This window comes from Dendrobates tinctorius, unplaced genomic scaffold (genome assembly GCF_039654945.1).
Source record: "Dendrobates tinctorius isolate UK_male_01 unplaced genomic scaffold, ASM3965494v1 ptg000102l, whole genome shotgun sequence".
Classification (NCBI taxonomy): domain Eukaryota; kingdom Metazoa; phylum Chordata; class Amphibia; order Anura; family Dendrobatidae; genus Dendrobates; species Dendrobates tinctorius.
In genome coordinates, this window is record NW_027361770.1 from 38,337,754 (window position 1) to 38,356,312 (window position 18,559).

Consider the following 18,559-nt stretch of genomic DNA (forward strand, 5'->3'; position numbering starts at 1 on the left):
CCACCACTGGTGTCAGGCATTAGGTTTTTCCATTGAAAAGACATGCACGCTTGGTCTAGCTTTACCCATATGTGTATGGTGGGTCGGGAAAGAAAGGTATACAGTTGACTTCTAGCTGTGCTTTATGGGCACCTTAAGTTGAGACGATTCTTGAACTAGTGGGTTTACATTCTAAGATATTTTGAAGCAAAAAAATAGGGAAATGATCAGTATATGCAATCCACACACAGATGTTCTACTAGTAACCCTAGCCAGTTAATTAGCCAGGCCGGGATAATTAGTACCTCTTATTCACAAGTTCTATGTGTCCATTTTTTATTAATACATGGCCAACAGTGTATTTACCACCTTATTAAAATAAAATTATGGCCAACATATATTAGGTGAAGCAAGGTATGAGGAGCACTAAATGTTTGCAGAATATGAATGAATAATTTACTGAACGTTATTTTTTAACGCGTCGGTAAGTAAAATACATCAGTGATAGGGACTTTGCTGCTTGGCTCCTTTTCCTACATTGCATCACAAGAAAACCTCTTTGATGCTGTCCTTGCTGACCCATGTTGGGACAAATTATAGATTATAACCTTTCAAGTATAGAAAAACTAATAAAACTGCTGTATTAAATACATTTCACCAAGACAAGAAAATATGATGTGAGAAATGACATTTGATAGCCATTTTTGGATTTTCTCCAACGCATTTAATCTACAGTCTTTATAGAGAATAAAAGCTTTTCCTGTAGACCTGATAGTGACTCAACTAATGGCCGCAAAGTCATTACACCTATCATAAGCCAGACACCATTTATGTAATGGTCACTGGGGGGTCTGTATGTCGCACGCACCTGAATTATAGATTTTTCAGTGTTAGAAGGTGTCTACAAACATACTAAGAAGAAACACAAAAGACAAGGTGCACATGTTCTTTTCTTAAAACGCATTTCCTAATCCGGTCTTTACAAAAATGATCTTGTACATTAGTATAATTGTAACTTAAAGGGAAAACACACACTACGGTGAAAGAAATCTCTAGCACATTAAAGCCTTTGTCTGGACTGGATAGCTATATTCAAACCAGACATTTGTCCTTAGTAGGATCCCAGTGTTAGTCATAATGACAATTGTGACTACCATGACTAACTGACTACATGTGGCTGCAGTGGTAATGTCATGAATCTGCTGACACTTGTGGTGCATATGAGATCAGAAGATCCCCTCGATTAGCTGGGCACAGGTCCTAAATCTACATGGCCATTCATGAGTTAACAGGTTTCTTCTGGCATGGAAAGGGTTTAGCATTCTTCCATTTGGCTTCTCTCCATTCAAGCAATAGAATCTTCATTCTGTTCAAAGCTTCATTGGAGAAAGTGGTCTGGAGAGTCACTCTTAGTTGTTTTGAAATTGTTGCGTGCAGTTTGAATCCCTACATCTTCCCCCTTTTGGCATTTGTGTTGCTTTTCTGTCTCTTTACTGTACCATTTCCCCTTCACAATTTATCCTGTGTCTTCTGTTTGATTGTGCCTTGGTTTTCCCCTGTCTGTCCAGCCTGGGTTTACCCTTTCACTCCTGCCCCTCTTCTCACTGGGGGGTGGGTGGGAGCAGGTTAGGATTTTGTAAGAGCATAGCGAGGTCCGAGACCTAGGCATCTCCACCTTCAGGGGTAACCCTGGGGTTAGGGATAGACTAAAGTGCCCGTTACACATAACGATGTCCCAGCGATCCCACCAACGATGCGACATGGATGGGATCGCTGGGACATCATTAGACAGCCCCTCCAGCGATCAGGACCAGCAAGCAAGCTGGTTTCCAATGTAAACAGCAGGTATCTAAGAGCCACGCGGCTCTTGGATACCCACTGTTTACCCTAGATACCAGCGTGCATGCTGGTTTCCAGGGTAAACAGTGAGTAACCAAGAGCCGTGTGGTTCTTAGATACCCGCTGTTTACATTGGAAACCAGCGTCGCTGATCGCTGGTCTCTCGCTGCCACACGCAGCGATGTGTGCTGGCCAGCGGGAGACCAACTATCAAAAAACAGCCCAGGACGATCCTGCACGATCAGCGATACCCGGCAGGGGGGCCGGTCGCTGACACATGTCACACACAGCGATATCGCTGGCGAGATCGCTGTGGCGTCACAAAATCAGCAATCTCGCTGGCGATATTGCTGTGTGTGATGGGGCCCTAAGACTCCCCTATATTAAAGGACAGTATAGGGTCCCTCTGCCGTGGCTTTGCTACAGTCATAGCGTGACAGGTAATATGGGAAATGTGCCTTCAGAGATGTTTCCTACTATTTACTGATGTAGATGTCACACATCCTAAAAGGGAATCTGTCACCAAGTTTTTATCATATGATCCAAGACCACCATAATGAAGTAGCAGAAACCCTGGTTCCAGTGATGTGTCACTTACTGGGCTGTGTTTTGCTGTATAAATACGATCACTATTTTATCAATAGGAAATTAACACTACAGGACAACTGGCCTCGTGGCCCTTAGTTCAACCCCCTCCCCCAGTACTGATTAGCACCTCTCTGGCACTATACATTGTACATAGAGAGCTGTGGTGTGGGGGATTATACACAGATCAACATCTGAGGTCCGCTAGATATGCAACAGAGAAAACTGTGACTCTATAATAACTGATGCACCCAGTAAACTACGTGATACATTGATGGAATCAGGGGCTCTGTCCCTATCTTATGCTGTTGTCACATTACATAGCAAAAACCTACAGACAGATTCCCTGTCAGTAAATGCTGCCAGCTGTCACAGTTGGTGACGTCACTCACAAGTATCTGCTAGTTCGCAAAGCCCAAAAGGGAGCACTAAAGGATAGATGAGAAAATACTTTTTTTTTTTTTATTATGCCCATAAAATTGGGGAATGAGTAAATGTTGGAACAAGAGCTGCAAGAAATGGGTAAGAACAGTATCTTTTACTTTAACTGGTTTGATCCCTTTTCAGAATAACTTACACTGACTCGAAAACCTCACTAGATTCGACACTCTTTAAATTTAAGTGAAAAAAGATCTATAAATTAGGACTAATCATAGTTCTGCAATGAGAAAAATACTACTAGAAAAACAAAGAAAAGTCACATCTCTGTTAGCGTAAAGAGATTTTCTATCTCTATGTACAGTAAATTAAGACGGCTTGATGCCTATTGAATGCAACTTTCTAACATGTTTTGCATTTCAATTCCATACTGCTTTCATTATCTCTGCTTGCTGTCAGTGACTGGAACCATTCTTGTAACTCTGAAAACCCATCCTAACCTAGTATCCCACATATGTGCATGACTTCTCATCAGTTATGAGTTTACTTCTCCTTTTACCAGAAAATTCCCTGTTATTGCACCATCAATAAAACCAGGAAAAAACACTAAAATGTTTAATGATTCACACATTCAATGGATCTTCCTTGTCTGAATTCCTAATGCCATGAAGAAAGAACAATTGTCCTTACCCCACATCTTCTGCATCTTCATCACACTCAGCACCATATTTGCAAGCACCACATTTAGGATGTTTCCTATGAACCTCAGTCCCAGATCCTTCGTATTCTGCCAAACAAAAAGGATGAAGTCATTTCATGAAGCTTAAGATATTAGCACCAATATTACAACCAAATACCAATACTTGTCTATAACTATGATCTGGCTATATAACTGCTCAGTCCCTGTCGGCTTTTAAAGTATGTTTTTCTCTGAAATGCCGCAGCGTTTCAGAGTCAGACATACCTGGCTGAGTTCATACAGCCCGTGCCTGATACATGCTGCCCGTGGATTGGGCAGCATCAGCTGTCAGGTTCACTTTAAGATCTGACTTCTTAGGCCACGGTCACACGGTCAACATGTGGTCAGTATTTTACATCAGTATTTGTCAGCCAGAACCAGGAGTGGGTGATAAATCCAGAAGTGGTGACGGGTTTCTATTATACTTTTCCTCTGATTGTTTCATTCCTGGTTTTGGCTTACAAATACTGATGTAAAATACTGACCAAATACTGACCGTGTGAACAAGGCCTTAGTAACAAAGTGCTTTTGACTGTGCATTAGCCAGGAAAAACAGAAAGGTCTGTGCTTCCAACTAAACACCACCAAAAAGGCAATCATTATGTCTTACTCATTAGAAATTATGTAATAATTGGACCTTTTACTACAGAAATAGCATTAAATTAGAAGCAAAATAAACAAATTGAGATGTTTAGTGACGCTCCGGAGGCACACAGCAAGAAGGGAATGGCCCATATATTATAGAATAATTTCATCTCTATTATGGTTTAGTGACCTGCATTATATAATAGATTAGCCCCTGGTATTGTTTTGTGTCGCCATGAATAAAAATGTGAACTGCGTGCAGCTCAGGGGACAAAGAGGTTTTAATTACTTGCAGAAAACCATCACAAATCAAATGGACGTGTTAAGAAATTTGCATCTTGTCACATATATGTCACTATTGGGACTTGGAACATCACAAGCACTATCATTTCTTACTCTTGATTTGCATCACTGCTCAAAAAATAAAGGGAACACTAAAATATCACATCCTAGACATCACTGAATGAAATGTTCCAGTTGCAAATCTTTATTCATTACATAGTGAAATGTGTCAATGTAAATCAAAATTGATGTCCCATGGAGGTCTGGATTTGGAATGATGCTCAAAATCAATGTAGATAATCAAATGACAGGCTGATCCAACTTCAGTGGAAATGCCTCAAGACCCCCTGCCATATGGTTGCAATAGAAGGTTAAAACAGATTTTCTTCCAGTTATCAAGAAGGACGATTACTATTAAATGAACTAAACTGAGGATGGAATCCATATGCCCCGAAAAACGGGGCCTTACCGTACGATTCCTGACAATGATTATTTACAGCGAATTTAGTTAGCAGTAAATACATAACCCAGTCCTCCTGATTTTCAGATACAACACATCTGAGGTACGTCTCTAGATTCTGGTTAACCCATCTGCTCATTAGACTGCGGGTGAAAAGTGGGAGAAAATGACAAGTGGAAAACTTGGAGACAAACTGCACACCCCCATCAGAGACAATATTGGTCGGGATCCCATGCAATCTAATCATATCCTTGATGAACACTGGCGCCAAGGATTTACCGCTTGGTAAAGCTGGTAAAACGTAAAAATGAGACATTTTACTGAATCCATCAACCACCACCAGTATTACAGTATTCTCTTCTGACACCGGAAGATCCGTGATAAAATCGACTGAGAAGTGAGTCCAAGGACTACTGGGAATCTCCAACGGTTGGAGAGCCCCAGATGGGCGAGTATGAGAGGTTTTAGAATATGCACAGACACTCTAGGCGGCTACATACTCCCGGACATCCTGATGAGCACCTGACCACAAAAAACGCTGAGTAAGCAGATCAGCGGTGGCTTTATTAGCAGGATGTCTGGCCAATCAGAGTCCTTAGCGAACATCACGATTCAAAGATGGAGATTAACAGGAACAAACAGTTTACCAAGTGCTCAGGCAGCAGGGGCAGTCCTCTGAGCATCAACAACCTCTCTTTCAAGATCAGAACATATAGTTGCCATAACCACCCCTTTTTGAAGACTATGTACCCATTCACACTTATCTCCTCCCCCAGGAAAGCAATGGAATTAGGCATCTGCCTTAATGTTTATCTGCCTTAATTGTTCCCCAGCCTATATGTGACAAAAAAGTTAAACCTAGTAAAGAACAATGCCCATCTTGCCTGTCGAAGAGTTAGATATTTCGCTGATTCCAAATATACTAGATTCTTATGATCCGTGATTACCATAACTGGGTGAATGGCTCCCTCCAAAAAATGATGCCACTCTTCAGAAAGCCCATTTGATTGCTAAGAGTCCCCTGTTACCAATGTCAATTTTCTCAGCATGTAACAGTTTTTTTTAGAAAAATAAGCACATGGGTGCCATTTGCCAGGAGACATACCCTGCGACAATACAGACCCTACTCCCACCTCAGACACATCAACCTCAACGATAAAAGGCTGTATAAGGATTGGCACAGAAGAAAAACACCTCTTCAACTTATCAAATGCCTCACTGGCTGGACTGGACCACCTTGGGAAGTCCGTCCCCTTCCTTGTCATATCCGTAAGAGGTTTGGCTATTACCGAAAAGTTATTTATGAGTATACAGTAGTAGTTGGTGAAACCTAAAAACCTTTGTAAGGTCTTCAAATCCTCAGGACAATCCCAATCCCCATGTCTCTGGCAAAGACGGCGATCAACCCGGATCACCAGAGACATGGCTGCCTCAAAGAAGTCAGGAGTCTCATACAGAGCTAAGGCATCCTTCACCCTCACTGTGAGCCCCTCACAGAACTGACTACGGCGTGCGGGGAACTCAGAGCAATATTCCTCCGCCAGACGGTCTCCTTGCTGAAATTGGCGCAGTGTGGACTCAGCTAAGGAGACGCGATCGGGGTCATCATATATAAGGAACAGTGCTAGAAAAAAATCCCTCCATCATCTGAAGTGACTGAGAGTCAGACGGGAGATAAAATGCTCCTGCTTGGGGTCCCCCTGGAGAAGCAAGGTTACTATCCCCACATGTTGCTCCTCTGTACCCGAGGAAACCTGATGTAACCTGAAGTACAGTTTATAGGCCTCCCGAAACACAGCAAAATCGTCAGCTCCCCCCAGAGAACCAAAGCGATCTTGGGCTCCACTATGGTTTGCTGGGGAGATGGGAGTTCCCCACAGATGTATCAGGGTGCTGCAAAACCACCATGTGTAAATGTGCCATATCCAAACTGAGCTGCTGCAGTAGCCCTGTCAGAGTAGCAAATGGATCCATAATGGATCAGAAAAAATGGTTACGGTCAGAGCAAACATCATGACACAGCTGTCGGGTGACCCGGGACCAGGGTCTCCTCCCCTATCACTAGGGGGCGCACTAGCTCGCACTTTTCCCTGGGATACTTCTGAAGGTGAAGATGCCAGGGCCGCCACCCTTGCCTTATCTACTGAGTCAGCCCTCCATCTGTTCTCTTCCCCCACCCAGGCAAAAGGGGCGCTACTGTGCACCATAGTACACCAACCTGATAAACAAGGCCACACAAACAAGGGGTAACAGAAAACTCTAGGTATACAAAATATTCACTCACATATAACCAGGGTGTGGAGGTAGGTGAATAAACCAAAATAGAAAAGGATAGGGAATTACCACGCATATAAACCAAGCAACAGTCACAGATAACTCCTCCAACTCTCTGTCTCATGTGAACTCCTCTCCCTCTGTTAACCATGCAGCAAATACTTGCTCTGACAAGGAATTGTATCAGAGTCCAGATTATATAAGGGGAAAGGAGTGGCTAACCAAGCTCAGCTGTGAGCAAATGGATTTCCAACATGGCCGATTAACCCCTGTTCTGCCAGAAGAAATAAACACATTTAAAATGAAGGAAAAGTACTTATTCTCAGCGCCGGAGTAAGAGCAATCAGTCTTCTGGCTCCACACTGTCATGGTAACCCCGTGACACAAATACCTCAAATTATGACTTATCAGATAGCACTGCTGTCATTTTTCTGTAAACCAGGTCCTATGTTTTCATTCATAATTGAGTTGTGTCATAGGTGGCTTTTTTTCCATGACAAAGTTATGGATTTAGGTGCAATTCTCCCATGAAGACCACTTCTGTCCAGACTTCTCTGAACTGTAGATGGGTAGTTTGTTTCCACTCAGCTCTGAGCTGATGGCACTGCTGGACATCTTCCACTTTCAAAGAGAAGTAAGCATGATGTGTCTTTCACTACTGCATTAAGACTCATTGGCTGAATACTGTTTTTTGTTAATTCCCACAACGTAAATTGTTAATACTTCAATCTTTGAAAGCTTTTTAGCATACCTTCATATGTATGTATGTATGTATACACACACACACACACACACACTATATATTACAGTGCTGTGCAAATTAATTGGGACAAAGCATCTTTTTAAGTAAAATCGTAAGTTGGTTACCAGTCAGTGATTCAAACCGGTTTTAACTGCTTTGAACAGATGTGAGTGCCTGCTTTGTCCCAATTAATTTGCACAGCACTGTATGTGTATATATATATATATATATATATATATATATATATATATATATATATATATATATATATGTATATAACTCAGTGTTAAAATAAAATAATAAATCACTCCATTTTAGTGTGTTTTAATGTTTATCATGCATGACTACTGCAATTTAAGAATGAAAATAATAGAAAAACTGAACAAGATGCAAAGCGATCTGAACAGTATCTGTGGCAAATTACAAGCCTGATATGCTGACAACAGGTGTATACCAGCCAGGAGCATCCCGTGCAAACATTGCATGCTTTCTACCCATAGCAAACATGCAAATATATAATTCAACTAACCTCAAGGAAAGAAAAGTGTTTTTTGGAGTTTCTCCTAGAATATGACCCTATCAAGTTTTCCATTGAATCTTCACAGTAAGGCTGGAGTCACACACAACGAATAAAAAAAATCGGTCCGATTTTAACGGTCCGAAATCGCACAAATGTTTCTTGACCAGTGATCCGTTTTTGATGCGATTTTTCTTCATTCATCCGATTTTAATCGCATGTAACCATCCGTTTGACATCCGTATGGCGAGATTTTCTCTCAGACTTGCAAAATGGACATATAATGGAGCCCTATGACAGGTTTTCAAACACAAAGGAAAGAATAAATATAGACACATAGAATATATATAATTCATGCCGTTCTTCATAGCAGAATAGCCACTGTAACATTTGCCGACTTCTGTAAATTCATTCCCCTACCCGACATGAAATGACACATGGTTAACATATAGTTAAGCATTTCATTGTAAGGTTTTTTTTTTATGTCTATCACTAGTAATTAGATGAGGGCTTTTGTGTAAAATTTTGGAGTTGTAGGTGTTAATTTAAGGGGTTAATTTGTAGTAAAAAATTGCGGGGACTCTCTGCAGCCTCAGTGACATCAGCGGAATTCTCCGCAATTTTTTACAACGAATTAACCCCTTAAATTAACACCTACAACTCCAAAATTTTACACAAAAACCCTCATCTAATTACTAGTGATAGACATAAAAAAAACCATGAAATGAAATGGTTAACTATATGTAAACCATGTGTCATTTCATGTCGGGTAGGGGAATGAATTTACAGAAGCCGGCAAATGTTACAGTGGCTATTCTGCTATGAAGAACTGCATGAATTATATATAGTATTATATGTGTCAATATCTATTCTTTCATTTCTTTATTTAACCTGTTAGTGTGATTTTACTGTATTGCTAAATGAATTGCCGGCTTTTTGTAAAGGACACCGGGTGCGATTTTATCGCAACTCACATATCTGGTCCGTTTGTAATCCGATTTTTTATCGCCCCCATAGACTTGCATTGGCGAGTCCGATCCGAAAATCGGTGACAATCGCAGCATGCTGCGATTGTCTCGGTCCAAGGAAACGTTCAGAAAGAAACAAAAAAAAAAAAAAAAAAAAAATCGGATGATGGGAGCTGCCCCATAAAATAACATTGTGACGAATGCAATGCGATTTTTTATCGCATTGCATTCGTCCGATTTAATCGCTAGTGTGACTCCGGCCTAAGGCCAGCGGCACACTAGAGAGGAATACAGACGAGTGAGAGGCGATAAAAAAACGCATTGCCCACGGACCAATGATTCTCTATGCACAACATAAAGAAGGATTTTTCCAGCGTCTCCAGGAGATAAAATAATAATAGCATTCCATGATTAAGCCCTTTCAGGGTGAAACGCGTAGGAAATTGCTCCCCTCCATACGCCTCTTTATGTCGTTTTTACCTGATGGTATGAAGATTTTATATTCTCAATAAAGCAATTATTATTTTATCTCCTGGAGACGCTGGAAAAATCCTTCTTTATGTTGTGCATGCACTATACACCCGGGTCAGGGTGTTTCCGTGCATCGGAGGTGTGATCAGGAGTGAAGAGGGGTGAGCTGAATACTTCTTGTTTGAATGATTCTCTATGGGGTAGCTCCCATCAGTCGTATTTTTCTCGCATATTTTCTACGGTCCGTGCCAATCGCAGCATGCTGCAATTGTCAGCGTATTACGACCGTAGTACGTCAATGCAAGTCTATGGGAGCACTAAAAATATGCATTACACACGGACCACACGTGTGACTTGCGAGAAATACGCACCCGATGTCTTTTAGAAAAGCCGGCAATTCGGTGCGCTATACAGTAAAACCACACTGACAGGTTTAATAAAGAAACAAAAGAATAGATCTAGATCTAGATATATATATATATATATATATATATATATATATATATATATACACACACACACACATATACACAAGCACACGTCATTGAGACACATATATTTATATTTCACAGAGTTCTTCATAGCAGAATAGCCGCTAATTCAATTGCCGGCTTATGTCAAATCATTCCCTAACCCGACATGAAATGACACATGGTTTGCATACAGTAAACCATTTCATTTTTTTTATATGTCCCTGACTAATAATTAGATGAGGGTTTGTGTGCAAAATTAGGGAGGTGTAGGTGTTAATTTAAGGGGTTAATTCGTTGTCAAAAAATGCGTGGGCTCCCGCTGTCATTTGTCAACCAGAGAGGTAAAGCAGGTGAGTGAGGGCAGATTTTAATAGCCATGAGAGGGACCATTGTTTTTGCCCCCCCGGCTACAAAAATGTGCCCCCAGACACCCCAGAAATGGCGCATCTATAAGATGCGCCAATTCTGGCACTTATCCTCTCTATTCCCATTGCCCTGTAGTGGTGGCGAATGGGTTTATATAACAAAGGGTTAATGTCACCATTCAATTGTAAGGTGACATTAAGCCAATTAATAGTGGAGAGGTGTCAATAAGACACCAATCCATTATTAACCCTATACTAAGAAAGGGTTAAAAACCACACACAGACATTAATTAAAAAGTCTTTTAATTAAATAAATACACCAAGTTTTTGACAAATTTTTATTAGTCTGGTAATCCAAAATAAAACTATGACCTGCAACAAAAATAACATAAAAAATCACCAATATCCTTACCTCTCCGCTGTTCAGTCATGTCCCACGCTGCAATCCATCAGAAGGGGTTAAATAGTTTACAATGAGGACTGGTGCTAATGCGACCAGCCTCACTGTAATCTACTACAAAATGAATTGATTCAGCTCTGCACAGCCTCAATGGCTGCCTGTAGATGAACTAATTACCGTGGGAAAGTTTCTGACTTTTTTCCCACAATCATTAGTTCATTCACAGATCAGCCGGGGACTTCCCGCAGCCTCAGTGTATATATATATATATATATATATATATATATATATATATATATATATATATATGTGTCTCAATGACATGTATATGTATATTATATATATATATATATATATATATATATATATATTCTATGTGTATATATCTATTCTTTCATTTGGATATGAAAACCTGTCATTGGGCTCCATTATATGTCCGTTTTGCAAGCCTGCGAGAAAAAAACGGTATACGGATGCCACACGGATTACATACGGATGCTTGCATGAGAAAAATACGCGGCCACACCCTGACAACGGATGACATACGGAGCACTATTTAGGGACCATTTATGCGTATTACGGACGTAAAATACAGTCCGTATTTTTCTACCTTGTGTGTGACTCCAGCCTAAGAGTTTTTAACTGTGATGCTTTCTAGCTCCACAAATGTGTTTGTGCCAAGAGGTATTGCCTGGAGACTTAAGGAGACCCAACAGACTTCACCTCATACTAATGGCATTTTTAGACAGAAATGATATGTTATACCCAAGACTTGTATTAATACAAGAATTGTTATTAAAACATCTCGATAAAAAAAAAAATAAAAAAATGACAATCTGAAATATCAAGCTCAACTGTTTTATGCGCTATGGCAGTGCCACCTGGGAGCTTACAATGCCACTCACGAGCACTTTTCTTTTAAAGGTTTGCCCAGTGTTGTGACCAATGCAGTTACTTGGATTATTACATTTCAGACCGGCCAATTACTGTCAACTTTTCCATATGTCTAGAAGCAAGGGCTATCATTTTTGTGGTGACACATGACTGCGCTTATTCCAACACTGATAATTTATTGGCTGTTCTGACTGCAGATAGTGTGGCAGCTCCATTAGTCAATTGTTTGGGAAGAGCCTGACAAAAAAAATACTCACTAAAAATATATTTAAGCATTTTACGCCCTTTGGACCCCTTGGAATCTTTCCTGAACTGTAATAATTTGTGAAGTTACATGTCTGCTTGAAGTGGCACCATATATTTTGTGATGTCTTATCTGTTCTTGATTGATACCACATCCCACCACCTGCTTTTTCTGTTTTTTCTCCTTTTAATAGTTGCAGGTGACATCTCCCCCAACCCTGGGCCTCCCTCCACCAGCATACATTACTCTTCTCCAGCTGCATATAGAAACCCTGCTAATCTTATTAACATTCAGTGCATGCCTTCTCCTCTCACTTTCCAATGTGCTCTCTGGAATGCACAGTCTGTGTGTAACAAACTGACTTACATTCACGATCTTTTTCTCTTTAATTCCCTTAACCTTCTGGCTATTACAGAAACCTGGATCCAGCATTCAGACACCACCGCTGCTGCCTCTCTCTCGTTTGGTGGGCTGAAATTTTCACATACCCCCAGACCTGAGAACAGACAGGGTGGAGGTGTTGGTTTGCTCCTTTCATCACAATGTGCTTTCCAGGTCATCCCCCCGGTTCCATCACTTACATTTCCTTCCTTTGAAGTCCACGCCGTCAGACTCTTTAAGCCCTTCTCCTTACGAGTGGCGGTCGTTTATCGCCCTCCAGGCTCCTCCCGCCAGTTTCTAGACCACTTCACCACCTGGCTTACTCACTTTCTGTCCTGTGACATCCCCACCCTCATCATGGGAGACTTTAACATCCCCATCAATGATCCGCTCTCCCAGTCTGCCTCTCATCTTCTTTCTCTAACTTCTTCATTCGGCCTCTCACAGTTTACTTATTCTCCTACACATGAGGACGGGAATACTCTGGACCTGGTTTTCTCCCGTCCCGGCTCGCTGCACGACTTTACTAATTCACCTCTCCCGCTCTCGGACCACAACCTTCTTTCCTTCTCTGTCAAGAATTGTCTCCTCACCCGGGACACCCCCACTTACCACACTTATCGGAATACACGTACCATTAATACCCAACAGCTTAGGGACAATCTCCACACATCTTTAGCCCCCATCTCCACCCTCTCCTGTCCAAACATAGCATTGTCACACTTCAATAATACACTGAAGAATGCCCTAGATGAAGCAGCACCTTCTATACGCAGAAAGACCCGACACAGACAAAGGCAGCCCTGGCACACAACGCAAACACGCTCTCTTCAGCGCTGCTCGAGGTGTGCAGAGCGGCAGTGGAGAAAATCTCTCTTAGCAGAAGACTTCATCCACTATAAGTTCATGCTCAAAACCTATAACTCTGCCCTTCATCTGGCCAAACAATCCTACTTCACCATCCTCATCACCTCACTATCCAACAACCCAAGACGACTTTTTGAAACCTTAAACTCCCTCCTGAAACCTAAAGTACAGGCCCCCATCACCAACCTCAGCGGTGAGGATCTGGCCACTTATTTCCTAGAAAAAATCAACCACATCCATCAGGATATCTCAGCCCTATCTCCTCAGTGCCTGGATCCCCTTCTCTGCCGCACCTCAAGCTCACTAGACATCTTTGAGCCTTTTTCAGAAGAAGAAGTTTCCAAGCTCCTCGCTTCTGCTCGGCCTACAACCTGCAACAGTGACCCTATTCCTTCACAGCTCCTGCAGTCTCTCTCACCAGTGGTCACCACTCACCTGACTAAAATATTTAACCTCTCTCTTTCTTCAGGTATATTTCCCTCCTCATTTAAACATGCCATCATAACCCCTTTACTTAAAAAGCCATCCCTGGACCAGAACTGCACTGCTAACTACAGACCTGTCTCTAACCTTCCCTTCATCTCTAAACTCCTGGAACGCCTGGTCCACTCCCGTCTAATCCGCTATCTCTCAGATAACTCTCTTCTCGACCCCTTACAATCTGGTTTCCGCTCTTTACACTCTACTGAAACTGCCCTCACTAAAGTCTCTAATGATTTAATAACAGCTAAATCGAAAGGTCATTGCTCCCTGCTGATTCTCCTGGATCTCTCTGCCGCATTTGACACTGTGGATCACCAGCTCCTCCTCACTATGCTCCGCTCTATAGGCCTCAAGGACACAGCCCTCTACTGGTTCTCCTCCTACCTCTCTGACCGCTCCTTCACTGTATCTTTTTCCGGCTCCTCTTCTCGTCCCCTTACTATCGGGGTCCCGCAGGGCTCAGTCCTAGGCCCCCTCCTCTTCTCTTTATACACTGCCCCTATTGGACAAACAATCAGCAGATTTGGGTTCCAGTATCATCTCTATGCTGATGACACCCAATTATACACTTCTTCCCCTGACATCACCCCTACCCTAATTCAAAATACCAAGGATTGTCTGTCTGCTGTCTCTAGCATCATGTCCTCCCTCTATCTGAAACTAAATCTCTCTAAAACTGAACTTCTTGTGTTTCTCCCCTCTACTAACCTCACTCTACCTAACATCGAAATAACCCTGGAGGGTTCAACCATAACTCCCAAGCAGCATGCCCGCTGTCTTGGGGTCATATTCGACACTGAACTTTCCTTTACTCCGTACATCCGATCACTCAGTCGCTCTTGTCACCTGCATCTTAAAAACATCTCCAGAATCCGACCTTTTCTCACCTTTGAAACTGCTAAGACTCTTACTGTCGCTCTTATTCATTCTCGTCTGGACTACTGCAACTCTCTTCTGATCGGTCTCCCTCTTACCAAACTTTCTCCTCTCCAATCCATCTTGAATGCGGCAGCCAGGGTCATATTTCTGTCCAGCCGCTTCACCGATGCCTCCATCTTATGCCAGTCATTACACTGGCTACCTATTCGCTACAGGGTCCAGTATAAACTCATCTCTCTCACCCATAAAGCTCTCCACTGTTCTGCACCGCCTTATATCTCCTCTCTCATCTCTGTCTATCGCCCTACACGTGCCCTCCGTTCTACAAATGACCTAAGACTAACATCCCCCATAATCCGAACCTCGCACCTCCGTCTCCAAGACTTCTCTCGTGCTGCTCCAGCTCTCTGGAATGCACTTCCCCAGATGATCAGACTGATACCTAGCCCTGACCTATTCAAGCGCGCTTTGAAAACCCATCTCTTCAAAGAAGCCTATCACATCAACTACTCAGCAAGCTAACTTTGCCCTGCTCCCTCCTTCCAAATATTATTCTGAATCTGCACCCTACTATTCATCTGTCTCCACACCCTTCATGCACATAACTGCACTTGATACTTGTCTATTGCACTTAAACACACGGGCTGATGACCGGATCATGCAGCTTTATATGAAAATCCCTATTATAATTGCCAGACCTGAATTAACAAGCATTTCTCACCTACTGTGTCCCCCCATTTCCTTGTAGATTGTAAGCTTGCGAGCAGGGACCTCACTCCTAATGTCATTGTTTGAATTGTCTTAACTTGTATTGAATTTATTGTCTGTACATGTCCCCGCTTAATTGTAAAGTGCTGCGGAATATGTTGGCGCTATATAAATAAAAATTATTATTATTATTATTATTAATTATTATTATTATTATCAGTTGGAGAATAAATGTTATTTTACATTTTTATCATTTTATGTATTCAGATGATTTAAAAAAAAGAAACCTGAACTATCTACTAAAATACTGTACAGTACCCGACAGTTGTAGTTTTTCTTTATAGCTATACTGGAAAACATTATGTATGGATATATGTTTGTGTAATACCTTAATGGGCAACAATGAAAAAAAAAATACAGCAAAACAGCGTGAGAGTATTTTGTGCACAGAACATTATTTTGTGTTTAGGACAGACCGCAGATTAAGCAAATTTCATCCTCAATGTTTCACTTTATGTTTAATTACTAATTATATATATTGTAGTTCTGTGGTAGTACACTTATGCAGTGATGAGGCAGTGACCCAGCAAAGTTCAAAGCAAAACACAGCACACGATATCCTCCGGATCGCACCCTGGAAACATATCCTCTGGATTACAGTCACTAAACACGCCAGTCCTCCTCTGACCTGTTGCCGTGGACGACTGCACCGCCGTGTTAATGTGCTACTCATTTATATTGTTTGATTATGTTAAGTGCTTGCTATTGATTATTGTGAAAGAAATAAGGCTAAGATTAGACAATATTAGAAAATTGATACTCCTTATGAAGCTCAGGGTTAATGAAACGTACGTCGAGATACTTGTGCGACCTTTAGCCTTCTTTTTCTTAATTGCTTTTTGTTGTTTGCTTTGTGACACATATGTATTCTTTATTCTTAGGAGGTTGCACAGATCTTCATGATTATGGCATTTCTCCTGATCATATTATTTAGGATCATTGAGATTTTTGTGCGTCTCTTTTAGCATACTATTGTTTATTTAATATACTATTTGGACTGTTTATCATGAAGGTATTGTATTAAAAAGATCAACAATTAAAAAAAAGTTGGGGGGCCTTTTTGCCTCTCACATCAGGGATCTTTCTGGCACTTTAGATAGACTACTATACTATCTAGATTTTCTGATGTTTGCTGTTTAGTCTGATCTCTCCTAAACATTTAAAGGGAACCTGTCACATCCTTTATTGTTATTAAACTGCCCCCAATGTCATGCTAGCACATTGCATCTCTAATATGTTTGTCTCAAGCAAAACTTCCCAGTATTTAGCACAAAAATACCTTTTTATATACGGTACTTTGATAACTGCCCCACATGCCTTCTGTTACAGCTCTAGCTTTTCAGTCACAGTTAATTAAATGCATCACCGCAATCTCCCTGCACATCCCGATCTTTCGCAATGACGCTCAGCTTTCTGGGCAGAAAGCGTCAGTGGCCACATGACATTTTGTGAGTGTGCACGCTATGCGTGCCTGTCTTACCGCTCTGGCGCTCAGTGGCTCGAGAGCATGTGCACATAGGATAGAAACATGGATTGCAAAAACAGGTTAAAAACATTTAAAAAGAAACACACAAAAACACCAACACATAAGCAATGACAATAGGCAGGGAAGGAGAGAACAGTCGCAAAATCATCCATGTGTGGGTGTGCACCATGATTTGGAGTACATTTTTCTTTGTATAAATACTTCATCGGGTGATTGCCGCATTGTTAAGATGAGCCTTCCTATAAATGCTAATTACCTGATTAGCTTATTTAAAGGGTCCAGAAGTCCATACAACCCATTTAGTTTCATCTTAAAATGCTTGATAGGGTTCAGATATTGTGCCCTGAAGGATAATTATGTGATCATGTTGTCCCCATGTCATGGTAAAATGACTATTGTGACATAAGCGCTGTGCACATCAGATGTTATTCAATGCGGGAATAAGTCAATGATTTCTTCTTTCCTACACTTTAGCTTCTATGATTTTAATGCATTGCTCAGAATCTTATTATGCTATAGAGATAATTGGAGTTATATTTAATCCAACGATCCAGCAGGTATTTCGCTAAAGTGGCAGTATACGGTAAGTGAATAGATAATTACATTTGAGTCTCCCATACTAATATAGTGCAATACTTTCCTGGTGGATAAACCAATTATGCTCTCAATTCATAAGACATGATTCTTACCTCCCAGCTGTCTCTGGTACAGTGTTCGCCCCAAAAAGGCGAGACAAAATCATAGATTTGAAAATTACTTACAGATAAAGTGTAAAAGAAATGAATGGAACAAATCCAACTTCTGTACACAATCTATCACTGATATAAACAGCTGACGCCAAAAATCACACATCGCACCAATGTAACTCATTTAGCGCTAAGATACTTTGGAAAAGCATGGATGACAAGTGAAAGACAAGAGCTTTCAGTCATCGATGAGCGGGAGGCAGTGGACGCTATTGGTGAAAAGCAGATTTCTGCAGTTCTATGCCAATGACCGATACATTCTGATTTCTATTAGGATTTATGATCGTTTTTGCCAGCCATCATTTATCTAATCCCACACGTTTACACGTAATGTTTACTTTCTGCCTCAGCAACTGAAAGTAGCCAAGAAGACGATGAAGCAGCAAATTGGGTTCTGACAAAATCCTCTTAAACAATGTTTGTGGAAAATCAAATGCTTCCTAAACAATCATCTCAGCCAGTATTTATCTGCTATGCTATCCTAATACGAGCTGTTCGGGAGAGCGCAGCGGCAGCCAGTATGTGCGTGTGGCAAGACTAATTACCATACACCTGCCGAATGCAGATCTGAAAGTGCTGCACTTGCATGCTAGCCAAACAGCTTCAAAATAAAATTAGTAAAAATATTTTTCTTCTGCTATTATGTAAACCATAGGTCAAACAGAATCAGAAACATAATCTACACGCGCCACCACTTTCGCCTGCATTAAAGGGGTTGTCACCAGTTATCGCCTTGGATAACTAATACTAAGGT

At 41.3% G+C, this 18,559-nt stretch overlaps 1 protein-coding gene across 4 annotated transcripts in view; it reads right to left on the reverse strand.

Moving 5' to 3' along the window:
- Positions 1-18,559, reverse strand: part of TMEFF1 (transmembrane protein with EGF like and two follistatin like domains 1) — a 329,513-nt gene that overhangs the window by 107,431 nt on the left and 203,523 nt on the right. For all 4 annotated transcript variants that reach the window (XM_073587846.1, XM_073587847.1, XM_073587848.1 and 1 more), the window contains exon 5: positions 3,472-3,568. In XM_073587846.1, coding sequence (XP_073443947.1) covers positions 3,472-3,568 — 97 coding nt within the window. The remainder of the gene's footprint in view (positions 1-3,471; positions 3,569-18,559) is intronic.